The sequence below is a fragment of the Bubalus kerabau genome, chromosome 2 (assembly GCF_029407905.1).
Source record: "Bubalus kerabau isolate K-KA32 ecotype Philippines breed swamp buffalo chromosome 2, PCC_UOA_SB_1v2, whole genome shotgun sequence".
Classification (NCBI taxonomy): domain Eukaryota; kingdom Metazoa; phylum Chordata; class Mammalia; order Artiodactyla; family Bovidae; genus Bubalus; species Bubalus kerabau.
Genome location: NC_073625.1, coordinates 192,396,491 through 192,409,828, shown reverse-complemented (window position 1 = coordinate 192,409,828; position 13,338 = coordinate 192,396,491). Strand labels below are relative to the sequence as shown.

The following is a 13,338-nucleotide window of genomic DNA, read 5'->3' as shown; positions in this document are numbered from 1 at the left end:
AGTGAGAAGCCGGCGCGCCACAACCAGAGGAAGCGCGCACACAGCAAGGAAGGCCGAGAGCAGCCCCAAATCTTAAAAGAACAGGACGCTTCGGGTGGTTGAACCTGCCCTAACCGCATCACTCCAATCTTTGGGATCTCCTTGAAAATGCAGCCCAGGGAATCTCTGGTGGTCCAGGGATTAAGACTCAGTACTCTCACAACTTTGGGCTTGAATTTGACCCAAGGTTTCAATCTCTGATCAGGGAACTAAGATCCTGCCACCCTCCCCCCAAATTTTTTTGTTTTAAAGAAAATTCAGCCCAGCAGTCATGAGGGAAGGAAGAGGGACAGAATGGGTTTGCAGCTCCACCAAAGCAGCAACACCAACTGTCATGACCTGTCTGGCCAGCTCATTGAAAAGCTCCATTCTCAAAGCTGGTTTTTATCTGATCTGAAGCAGAGTTCTCCTCAACAATCCTATTTCCAAGCCATTTGTCAAAAACAATTAGCAACCACTGTTCAACATCTCAGCAGCCTGAGGCAGTAACAACAACCGGAGCTAATAAGAGGGTGATCAAAAAACTTTAAGTGAAAGCTCAGGCAGAGATATAAACTGCCTGCCAGAGCACTAAAGGGCCACCAGGACCAGAGCCCCACAGTAAAGAGACAAAATTATAAAATGAAACCAACAGACATTTTGAAGCTTAGAAGTACAATTACTGAAAGTTTCACTGGAGGCATTCAACAGCAGATTCAAGTGGGTAGACGAATCAGCCAACATGAAGATTGGTCAAATTATTACTCAGATTATTCAGTCTGGGGAACAAAAATAAGGAGGAAAAAAAAAAAAGAAGTAGGCTCAAAGGCGTCTGGGACACCCACAGAGACCAACAAACACATAATGAGAATCCTGGAGGAGAGGACAAAAGGAACGGAGCAGAAGAAAAATTGAAGATAACGTGGCCAAAAACTTTGCAAATGTGATGAAAAAATATTAATTTATACACAGAAGAAGCTCAATGAACTCCAAGCAGGATAAGCTCAGAGAGCCATACCTGGACACATCATAATCAAACTGTTGAAAGATAAAGAAAATACTGAAAGCATCAAGAGAAGCAGCCCAACAAAAGGAATCCTCAACAGTACAGCCAGCTCACTTCTCATCAGTAAGTGAAAGTGGTAGTCGCTCAGTCCTGTCCGACTCTTTGAGACCCCACAGACTGTAGCCTGACAGGTTTCTCTGTCCATGGAATTCTCCAGGCCAGGATTCTGGAGTGGGTAGCCGTTCCCTTCTCCAGGGGATCTTCCTGACCCAGGGATTGAACCCAGGTCTCCTATATTGCATGCAGATTCTTCTTTACCATCTGAGCCACCAAGGAAGCCCTTCTCATCAGAAACCAGAAGCCGAATGGCAGCAGGATGCCTTGTTCACAGTGCTGAAAGCCAAATAATGTCAACCAAGAATTCCATATCCAGGAAATGATCTTTCTAAATGAAGGAGAAATGAAGACATTTATAGATAAATAAAAACAGAATTAATCACTGACAGACCTTCCTGTGAAAAAACACTAAAGAGAGTCCTTCAGGATAAAATGAAAGGAGACTAGACATTAACTTGAATACACAAGAATAAATAAAGAACACTGGGAAATGTTACTATACATGTAAACATAAAAAACAAAATAAATGCAGTTTTTGTTTGTAAGTCTTTTTCTCTCCTGTGATTTAGAGGACAACTGTATAAAGCAGTGAGCACGAAGTGTGCACAGACGTTCTTTGTATGACATCATCAGCATAAAGGAGGAAGGAAGGGGGACGGGAGCTGTGTAGAAGGGTAGCTTTACAAACCATTAAAATCAAGCTGGTATTAATCTGAACCACACTGCTATACGGAGAGAGAAGAAAGCCTTCGTAAGTGATCAATGCAAAGAAATAGAGCAAAACAATAGAATGGGAAAGACCAGAGATCTCTTCAAGAAAATCAGAGATACCAAGGGAATATTTCATGCAAAGATGGGCACAATAAAGGACAGAAACAGTATGGACCTAACAGAAGCTGAAGATAAAAGAAGAGGTGGCAAGAATACACAGAAAAACTATACAAAAAAGATCTAATGACATGGATAACCACAATGGTGTGATCACTCACCTAGAGCCAGACATCCTGGAGTGCAAAGTCAAGTGGGCCTTGGGAAACATCACTATGAACAAAGCTAGTGCAGGTGATGAAATTCCAGCTGAGCTATTTTAAATCCTAAAAGACGATGCTGTGAAAGTGCTGCACTCAACATGCCAGCAAATTTGGAAAACTCAGCAGTGGCCACAGGACTGGAAAAGGTCAGTTTTCATTCCAGTTCCAAAGAAAGGCAATGCCAAAGAATGTTCAGACTACTGCACATTTGAACTCACCTCACACGCTAGCAAAGTAATGCACAAAATTCTCCAAGCCAGGCTTCAATAGTACGTGAACCAAGAACTTCCAGATGTTCAAGCTGATTTAGAAAAGGCAGGCAAACCAGAGATCAAATTGCCAGCATCTGCTGGATCATCGAAAGAACAAGAGAATTCCAGAAAAACATCTACTTCTGCTTTATTGACTATGCCAAAGGCTTTGACTGGGTGGATCACAATAAACTGTGGAAAATTCTTTAAGAGATAGGAATACCAGACCACATTACCTAACTCTTGGAAAATCTGTGTGTAGATCAAGAAGCAACAGTTAAAACCAGACACGGAAAAACAGACTGGTGCCAAACTGGGAAAGGAATATGACAAGGCTGTATACTGTCACACTGCTTATTTAACTTGTATGAAGAGTACATCATTTGAAATGCTGGGCTGGATGAAGCACAAGCTAGAATCAAGATTGCTGGGAGAAATATCAATAATCTCAGATATGCAGATGATACCACCCTTATGGCAGAAAGTGAATAAGAACTAAGGAGCCTCTTGATGAAAGCGTAAGAGGAGAGTGAAAAAGCTGGCTTAAAACTCAACATTCAAAAAACGAAAATCATGGCATCCAGTCGCATCACTTCATGGCAAATAGATGGGAAACAATCGAAACAGTGAGACTTTATTTTCTTGGCCTCCAAAATCACTACAGATGGTGACCGCAGCCATGAAATTAAAAGATGCTTGTTCTTTGAAAGAAAAGCTATGGCCAACCTAAACACTATAGTAAAAAGCAGAGACATTACTTTGCCAACAAAGGTCTGTCTAGTCAAAGCTATGGTTTTTCCCATAGTCATGTATGGATGTAAGAGCTGGACCATAAAGAAAGCTAAGCACCGAAGAATTAATGTTTTTGAACTGTGGTGTTGGAGTAGACTTTTGAGAGTCCCTTGGACTGCAAGAAGATCAAACCAGTCAATCCTAAAGGAAATCAGTCCTACATATTCATTGGAAGGACTGATGCTGAAGCTGAAGCTCCAATACTTTGGCCACCTGATGCGAAGAACTGACTCACTGGAAAAGACTCTGATGCTGGGAAAGATTGAAGGCAGGAGGAGAAGGGGACAACAGAGGATGAGATGGTTGGATGGCATCAACAACTTGATGGACATGAGTTTGAGCAAGCTCTGGGAGGGTGATGGACAAGGAAGCCTGGCATGCTGCAGTCTGTGGGGTGGCAAAGAGTCCGACATGACTGAGCAACTGAACTGAACTGATATATACAGATAAACATCAAGGAAATTAAAATGGAAGAAGGCAGTAATGGAGGACTAGAGGAACAGAAGAGACAAGATACACAGAAAACAAACCGCCAAGCAGTGACATGTATGAATCTAGAACCCATTATTCTAGGTGAGAGAAATCAAACACAAAACACCACATATCGTTTGATTTGATTTCAATAAAATGTCCAGAAAAGGCAAATCTACAGAAACAGAAATTAGACTGATGGTTGTTAGGGGCTGGGAGAGGAGAGAGACTGCTAATGGGTAGGGGGTTTCTTCTCTGGTGATACAAATGTTTTGGAATAAGATACAACTTTGTGAATATACTAAAAACCACTGTACTGTATACTTCAAAAAGAGAGCTTTTTATGATCTCAACAAAGCTGCAATCTAAAACAAAATAAACCCACAGTAAAAATCATTGTGAGTAGTGAAAATCACTTATGTGCAGAGTTCCTTTCCTGGAAATAGGCTCACTAAAGAAGAAAAGGCTTGATGTGGCAGCTGCTGAGTCGTCAAAGCAAGATCATGAAGGGGACTCCAACTTCCCCAGATTTATACACAGCTGACTCTCAAAGATGGTGCTGAACCATGACATTCAACCTATACACATGCCACGAGGCATGCAGGATCTAGTCCCCTGACCAGGGATCAAACCTGTGCCCCCTGCACTGGAAGTGCAGAGTCTTAACCACTGACCACCAGGGAAGTCCCACAGATTTTGTTTCAACAGTGAATACGCAATCCAGGTGGCTGAATGTGGGGATTCAGAGCAATGGCAGATATGGAGGAACCACATATACTGAGGGCCAACTATAAATGACATACAGATTTTCGACTGTGTAGAGCATCAGCGCTGCTAATTCCATGTTGCTTAAGGAACAACTACTTAATGACAATTTCTAAGCAGTAAAAGATAGGCTAACTAGCCACTTTAAATATAAAAATGAATGAAAAAAGATGCCTAAAAACCCTCGGTTTTTAAAACAATGAAAATATGCTTTAATTCTGCATACCAAAATTAATTTAGACTAAAATATTCTTTGCAGATGAGGAAAGATAACCATAAAACGGAACTGCGGCTCCTGACCCAGTACCTGTAACAGTGCGACCTGCTGCTCCAGGGAGGCTTCTGGCTTACACTCCAGCAGCTCCAGCTCCTCCTCCTGCCCCGCCTGGGGAGCTGAGCACTGGGCCTCGGGTTCCTGCTGAGCGGGAAGGAAGGTCAACCTGAGCCATGAGCACGTACGTGGGTATGTGGCAGGCTGCAGCTCACACTTATTCCACGTGTTTTCACTGTGACGATGCACACGACCTCCCTACACACCACTGTTCCACAGGCTGCCTGAGTAAACTCTGTTTTACAGATTGAACTCTGTTCAATCTGCCTTGTGCTAAATGGTAAAGTCAATAGAAGAAGTTTCTGGGAAGCTATTTTCAGGTTTTTCTAAAAATCCACAGAATTCTATGGGAAATGTGATATATATTTTAATCATCAAAAAATGGATACACCTACAGAAGAAAAAATAAGCAGTACTGTCCAAAAAACACCAACGCAGTATTAAAAACAAATTCAACTAATAATCGAAGACATTCAAAGTATATCGAAAACAACCACAGGCCTCTTACTGTTTTAAAAAACCCTATGAACAGAGCATTTGCTTTGCCAGAAAAAGAGAGACTGCCTGAGCAACCAACAGTGAGCACACGACAGCTGACGCCCGCTTTCCTTCCCTGCTCCGCGTCACCAATATCAGAGCGACTTCTGCATGGGACACTCATCTCTAAAAAAGGAAATCAGGCTTACGTGTTCAGAGAACTATTCTCACAACCAAACTCCAGAGAGAAATAACCTGCAAAGTAAACAATCTCACAGGCCCTGGGTAAACAACTCTTCTGATGAGTGACACTGCTTCTCAAACAGGTGCGAGATATTTGTGGCCCAGATAAAACCTGTTCACAGAGGAAGAACAGCGCGTTCCTGCTATTTTGGGAACAATGACCACAGCACCGGGAGACGCCCAGCAAGGCTTCATGGAATATCTGTCTGCGAGGAAAGCCTGAGGGAAGAGGGCAGAAGGTGGAAAATACTGCCTGCAAATATCCTCCCAGCCCAGGTACAGACATGGACAATCCTCCCTGCCCAGGTGTAGACATGGACTATCCTCCTGTCCTGGGTGTAGACACAAACCTGAACTATTCTACTGTCCCGTGTGTAGACATGGACCTGAACTATTCTCCTGGCCCGTGTGTAGATGTGGGCATGAACTATTCTCCTGGCCCGTGTGTAGACATGGGCATGAACTATTCTCCCAGCCCAGTTGTAGACGTGGGCTTGAACTATTCTCCCAGCCCAGGTGTAGATGAGGGCATGAACTATTCTCCCAGCCCAGGTGTAGACGTGGGCATGAACTATTCTCCTGTCCCGTGTGTAGATCTGGACCAGAGCTGTTCTCCCATCCCTGCCTGTATCCCAATTTGACCTACCCCAGAAAGAAACTGGATCTCAGGCTGGATCTGTGATGAAATTAAGAGGTCACCATTAATTCTGCAGGGCAGCATGGAGCGTGCCTCTGGTATATTTGGGTGGCTTGATGCACTGAGCGTGGCACGTACCCCGTGGGCAGTCCCGTCCTGAACTATTCTCTGTTTCTGTTGAAATTTTCTCCAAAGCAAAGTTAAAATTGGAAGAAATGGCATATCTCACCTCCCCACAAACCCAGCTGTTTTCTCCTGTGAGATGAGCGAGACAAAAAGGTCACTTGGACAGTATCTAATGCTTACATATCCTTCCTAGCAAAGGGATGATGTACTTCAACACACAACTAGAGAAATACTCCCCAAATGCTCTCAATGCTTGAACAAGAGTCTACACACAGGTACAAAAGTGCTGGGCCAAGGAGCACGCATGACACATGCGTCACCAACAGGCAACAGAACAAGCAGGGTGAATGAACAGGAGCCACCAAGTTTCCTGGAGGGAAGGGTCATCAGCCAGTAAATAAACCTCTCAGCAGGTGTGAGGCCCGCCCAGTGCCCACTCCACACGGACTTCATGAAAGACCCTCGGCACTGTGATACAGAGAAGCTTCTGAGGCCCAGCGGCTCTGCTGATGTCACCAGCACCCCTGTGGGGGCCAAGGTCTGACCCCTAGGTCATTCCTGAAGCCACCACTGCCCAGAAGGAGGCGCACTGCCCACCCACAGCCACCCCTCTGCGAGGGGCACCCCCTGTGGGGCCTCCTGTCGCTGCATCATAGTCACGTGACCGTCCCTGAGACCCTGTCAGGCTGCGTGGTGCTGCTGCCCAGGGGGCAGGACCCTGGCATGTGCCCTGCCCTCCTCCAGGGGCCACATCCACAGGTCACTGCACCCCACACGCCTCTGTCCCGCACACCCTCACCCCTCATGCCTCCTATGAGCACATTTCACACTAATGAGATAAAGGCACGGTTTAAAACACACAGTTTTCCCATGTAAGAGACACACTTCTCCCTCTCAATGTTCTTTCAAAACTTTATTTTCTTCAAACCCTATAAACCGAAGGAATCCAGTTTAAATCCACGGGTTGGGAACAAAGCCCCTTCCCCAAGTACCCTTCTGCCTGGGAGGAACGGAAGCTGACAGCTGATGGCTCAGAAGCTGACCAGCCTGGGGGCACCTCAACTCAGGGACACCTGCCCTGGGCTGCACCCAGGGAGGCCCAGAGGCTCACGACCCCACGAGAGCCTGCCCAGACCTCCCGGAACTCACTCACGGTCTCGCCCACAGACCACACAGGACAGGCAGAGCCAACGTCTGAAGTGAAACCCCACCCCCTCCACAGGTTGGGTTGCCCTTTTCCTCCCATCCTTAGACAAGCTGAACCAGAGCAGAGGACGAAACCCTCCTGGGAACATCCCCTCGTACGTAAAGCACGTCTCAGTTGGAAACGAAAGTTCTGGTATCTGTGTTTCCGCAAGGCTGAGCTTTCCTGCTTTGTGACCTGGAATACCTACTTGTGACGTGACAAAGCACGAAGTCACCAGGACAGGACTGTTTCTGAGGGCCGGGCATGCACATCTGCCAAGTCAGTGCAGAGCAATGTGCCCCCACGCTGTCTTCAACTTCTAACCAACTAAATACGTCCTGTTCACAACGCACGGGACCAGGGGCCTGCAGATAAGGCAAGCCTGCTGCTGGCAGGGCCACGGGGCCACCTCCAGAGAGCACCCACCAAGGGGACAATCGCTGCCCAACACAGACCGCCCCAGACATAGGACAAAGCGCTCTACCTCACAGAAACAACACAAGCCCCAAGGAGCACACTGAACCCACTGCAAGCTCACAGGAAACGCAGCACATGGGCACCAGCTGCCAAAAGCCTTCACCAAGGAGCTGCGACCAAAAAATGCCGTAAAACTCACTGTTCTGTACCTGCCTCACCAGGAAACCCATGACTGGTGGGCGGCAGTGGGCAGAGGGCAGGGGCACCAGACAGACACGCGTGCAGCTGACACGAGCAGGTCCTAGGGAAGGACCAAGTCCCTGTCCCCGCCCCACCCACACACCTCACCTTGCGGGCCATGGGCAGCCAGAGGGCTCTCACGCCCTCCCGGGGCTCCACGCTCCCATCCCCTCTCTGGCTGTCCTCTGCAGACTGAGGCTCTTCGGCACATCGCAGCTCCAGCAGCTCCAGCACCTGGGTCAAGACCCCGTGGTGAGCCACGTCCTCCTTCTGCAGCCGCTCCTCCAGGTCCAGGCGAAGCAGCTCCAGGGCCCGCCGGTGCCTGCCCTGCACAGCCTGCAGCTCAGACAGGTACTGCAAGCGCAGAGCATCCAGGTGTGACGCATGTCTGGCCTCCAACACACTGATGTCAGCAGCGTGTTTCACCTGCGACTCGGCCTCACGCGCCTCTGCCAGGGCCAACTGCTCACGCTCTAACAAGGACCTCAGCGCGTCCACCTCGGCTTGGCGCCTGGTCTCCAGCTCCGCAGTCAGGGACAGGATATGCCGCTGGTGCCCCTCCTGGAGGAGCCGCAGCTCGTGCGCATGCTGCTCCTGGGCCTCCCGCAGGAAGGCATCTTGCTCTGCGGCCAGTTTCTCTGTGATCGCTCTACGTTCTTCCAAAAACCTGAGACAACAAGCCAAGTGAACACAGAGCCGTCACGTAGCCACAAGAGCACCGCTGGGGAGCCCGCTGCCAGGGGAGAGGCCACCCTGCCCGGATCCTGCCTGCTCTCCCTCCTCCCTGGGCACCAGCACCAGCCGCAAGCCAACAGGGAAGGGCTCACAAAGCCAGAAGAGCTCAGGCCAGAGCCCAGCATCCCCGGCCACAAACTAGAGTGCAGGGCACAGCCCCAGCCAGAAATCACAGATACTGCAGGAAGCAGTATCTGATCGCCACTCGGCCAAGAGAAGACCTCAACAGGGAAGGGGTGGCATGCCCTACAGGAGCCCCAGGGCTGCAAAGAGTGTTCAGAAGACTCAGAAACCAGCCTCCACAGGGTGACTCGGGCATGAAGCAGTGGGACTGGCTGGGAGCAGGGTCAGGAGGCACACAGAGCCTCAGCAGGAACAGGGGCGACTCTGCACAGGTGCCGTGACACACCAGGCAAATGACAAGAGCTGGGACATGTCTCAGGTACCAGCTGCCACCAGCCACCAGACAGCCTCTCCACAGATCAGCCCACGAGGACGACACTAAGGTCTCGTGAGCCTGCCCATAGCATCTGTGTCCATCCAGCGCACATGGTGGGTCAGGATTTGAACTCAACCCTCAGACCCCAGGCCAGGAGTCTGTGCACCTGCCTCGAGACGCTGGGGAGCAGATGACATACAAGCAGCAGCTCCAACGATCCCTGCACTCATCACCCACCCCTGGGCACTATAGCCCAGGTCTGCAAAGAGGCAGCAAACCAACATCCTAGGCCTACTTAAAAACTTCAGGGAAGTATGTACGTAGTTGAGAAATGCTGTTCATTTTTTTTAATGAGTTTAAAAAACACAAAAAATTCATGAATGAGCCACACAATCTTAGGATAAAAAGGCTGAAGTTCTGCTACTAAAAAACTAAAATGTGCAAAGAACACACACGCTTGTCAAAGATGCACACGTGGCCACGTGGCTCATGGAACACAGGCCCCACAGAAAGGATAGGGATGCCATTCCTGCCAGAGGCCTGCAGCCCTGAGAGCCACACACACCCTCCTGGGGGTCTGCCTCACCCTCCTGGAGACCCGCCTCACCCTTGGGGGGCTCAGGGAGGGGACCTGCCTTGCCTCACTGGCCAGGGGGGTGGGCGGCTCTGAACATAACAGGCTGCTATACGGATGGCACCCACCTGCTCTGGGCCACCTTCAGCTGGAGGGCGCAGTCCTCCTTTAGGTGGAGAATGGCGAGCTCCTGGTCCTGGGCCCCAGGGGCCGGGCTGCAGCCCAGCTCCCGGCCACAATGGCTGCACTGCAGAGACTCGTCTCCAGTGAGTCCGAGCTCCAGCTGCCGCAGGCGGCCCTGTTGTTCCACCAGTGACCCCTCCAGGTCCAGGATCTGAGCTGCCTGCTGGTCCTGAAGTTGCCTCATTTCGGATTCTCGAAGCTCAAACCTGTTCATCATGGACCGCTTCTCAGACTCCACCTGTTCTCGCAGGTCATGGAGCATCTTTGTCAGCCTCTCTTCGGCCCCTCTCCGCAGGTCCTCACTTGTAACTTTCCACTCAGCCTCTCTCTCCCTGAGTTCCTGTTTCATTTGCTCAATCTTCTCCTCAGCACTCTTTAGGTCTTCCTGGTGAGCTTCAACTAAATTCTGTTTCACCTGCAACCACACAATTTTTTTTAAGAAGGAAGAAATTAAATGAAAAGATCACTGGCCACAAAGACCCAAATCCATCTCTGAAGACAGAGAAGCTCTGTCAGCTATTAATAGAAGCACTAGTCCCACAGTGCTGGGCTGGATGAAGCAAAAGTTGGAATGAAGATTGCCGGGAGAAATATCAATAACCTCAGATATGCAGATGACACCACACTTATTGTAAAAAGCAAAGAGGAACTAAAGAGCCTCTTGATGAAGGTGAAAAAGTTGGCTTAAAAGTCAACATTCAGAAAACTAAGATCATGGCACCTGGTCCCATCACTTCATGGCAAATAGATGGGGAAACAATGGCAACAGTGAGAGACTTTCTTCTCATGGGCTCCAAAATCACTGCTGATGGTGAGTGCAGCCAGGAAATTAAAAAACACTTGCTCCTTGGAAGAAAAGCTATAACCAACCTAGACAGCATATTGAAAAGCAGAGACATTACTCTGCCAACAAAGGTCCATCTAGTCAAGGCTATGGTTTTTCCAGTGGTCATGTATGGATATGAGAGTTGGACCATAAGAAAGCTGAGTGCCAAAGAATTAACGCTTTTCAAGTGTGGTGGAGAAGACTCTTGATTGAGAGTCCCCTGGACTGCAAGGAGATCAAACCATTCAATCCTAGAGGAAATCAGTCCCTAATATTCACTGGAAGGACTGATGTTGAAGCTGAAGCTCTGATACTTTGGCCACCTGACGTGAAGAGCTGACTCATTAGAAAAGACCCTGAAAGATCAAAGGCATGAGAAGGGGACAACAGAGGATGAGATGGTTGCATGGCATCACCAACTTGATGGACATGAGTCTTAGCAAGCTCCAGGAGATGCTGAAGGACAGAGAAGCCTGGCATGCTGCAGTCCATGGGGTCGCAAAGAGCTGTACACAACTAAGTGATTGAACAACACAGTCCCACAACATACGTGAACAGAGCAATGGGAGTGTTTCTCATGCTGATGGGAATGATGGAGACTAAAAGGCACAAATCTAAGACTATCTGGCTATGTTAACCGTGTCCATTGCCCAGCATCTGGCCCCAACTGTTACCTCTAGGGCTGGCAGGTCTGGACACAGTCAAAGGGGGGCCTCCTCTGCAGTGCCAAGACCAGCGCAGGGGCTCAGACATGAGAGGGACCTCCCATCAAGGGGAGGCGACCCCCCTCCCCCAGCAGAACCACCACCAGGCAGCACAGCTCACAGGCGAGCAGCAGACAGTAAGGCCAAGCCTCTGGACTTGCACCATGAACGATCCAGGTTCTAGAAGGGACCTGAGCAAGAGGCTGGTGAGCTGAAACCAACAGTCTTAAAGGTGTTGTATGAAAAGGGACACGAACCAGAAAGCTGCACGCACAAATATCCTAATTTTCAAAAGAGGAAAGAAAGTAGGTCAGCATACTGATCAATCATTGAGAAGAAACAAAACAAAACAAACCAGAAAGGTTTGTCAAACTGACCTCAACCAGTTATTCAAGTCATTACACTTTGGGGCCTGCTCTTGGTGACAGCTGAGAGTCAGCTCTAATCAGTGGAAACAACTGCAGGCTCTGGATAAGATCTAGGAGATCCAGGGCTAGGGGTCCCGACACCCAGAGTAAAGAAATGCCCTGGGTGACCAACCCACCTGTGCCATGGACGTGCACCTGGAAATGCTCCTTGTTTGAACCAGAAGAGCCGGGAAGTGAGGGGGAAGCGCACCCCTCACGACGGGGCAGGAGGTGCCAGAATCCAGCCCAGTTCTCAGGCTGGTGCCTGGTCATATACGAGCAGGTGGACAGAAGACCCAGACACAGACCAGCCCAGAAGACCTAAGCGCACACCTTGGCCCAACACGGAGAAGAGGGGGAGGCCACTGCCTCTGAAGGGGTCAGGGGCAGCCTCCTGGGACTGAGCCCTTGACCCGTGGGGTTGGCACTAATTCCAGGTAGATACAGTCAAAGGTAAAAAGTAAAATGGATGGAAGATGCTGCATCAAAGAAAACACACTGCACCGGTCAGACAGCAGGTAAATTCCAGCACAAATAAACTACATCAGAAACGGGGCATTTCACTCATGATGAAAGCCTGATTTCCCAAGAAGACACAATGACCATAAAGGTGCAGTTAACACAACTCCAAAACACAGTAAATACCGTGAGAGCTAAATGGAGAGAGAGAGAGCTCCACATTCCTCTCGACAGTTCACACGAGGAGATCAAACAGTGGCCCAGGAAGCACTCAGACACTTGAACGTAAAAATCCATCAAGCAGAGTCTGTCCTTCAAGGGACCCCGTGAGGCTGCAGGCCTTCACATGCCCGTCCTCACGCCCAGCGCGTGAGTAGGGGGACAACACGTGATCTGCCGTGAAACTCGGCCTCGATGGAGGAGGACCTGGGACGGCACCACAGGGAGGAGGAGCAGGGTGGCCACAGAACTGCCCAGATGGCCACCCTGGGCCTTGCAGAAGAAACACTGAGACAGTCACCTCAACTCCACGTCTCCAGGCCTCGGTGAGGCCGCTAGTAATTTAGGGGAGGTGCCCAAGCTGTGGGCCGGGGTCTCATCACTGCATGTGCACGGCTGCAAGTCTCAGTCAATGGAGAGAGCCTGGCAGCTGGAACAGCGCAGAAGACGCAATGGACAAGGCCTGAAGGTGGCCTCGCCACCCACCCTGGCACCTCTCTGAGGACCCAGTCAGTTCCCCTAAGCCCTGCAGCCTCTGTAAGAGTTAGGATTACACACGTAGGTCCAAGCTTAGGTGGCAGCCCATCCTCACCCAAGGGAGGCACCCAGCAAACACTGCTGCAGGGCAGAGGGTGGCGCTGACCTCAGGGCTCGTGCTGCCCTGGCCAGTTCATGTGCGGCCCT

At 49.5% G+C, this 13,338-nt stretch overlaps 1 protein-coding gene across 15 annotated transcripts in view; it reads right to left on the bottom strand.

Annotated features, from left to right (window-relative positions):
- The window catches only part of PCNT (pericentrin), a 105,700-nt gene that overhangs the window by 66,745 nt on the left and 25,617 nt on the right, over window positions 1-13,338 (bottom strand). For 12 of the 15 annotated variants that reach the window (XM_055569866.1, XM_055569868.1, XM_055569876.1 and 9 more), the window contains 3 exons: window positions 9,985-10,454; window positions 8,217-8,775; window positions 4,759-4,869 (listed from right to left, as the gene is read on the bottom strand). In XM_055569866.1, coding sequence (XP_055425841.1) covers window positions 4,759-4,869; window positions 8,217-8,775; window positions 9,985-10,454 — 1,140 coding nt within the window. The remainder of the gene's footprint in view (window positions 1-4,758; window positions 4,870-8,216; window positions 8,776-9,984; window positions 10,455-13,338) is intronic. The other 3 variants (XM_055569867.1, XM_055569870.1, XM_055569875.1) reach the window with 2 other exon arrangements.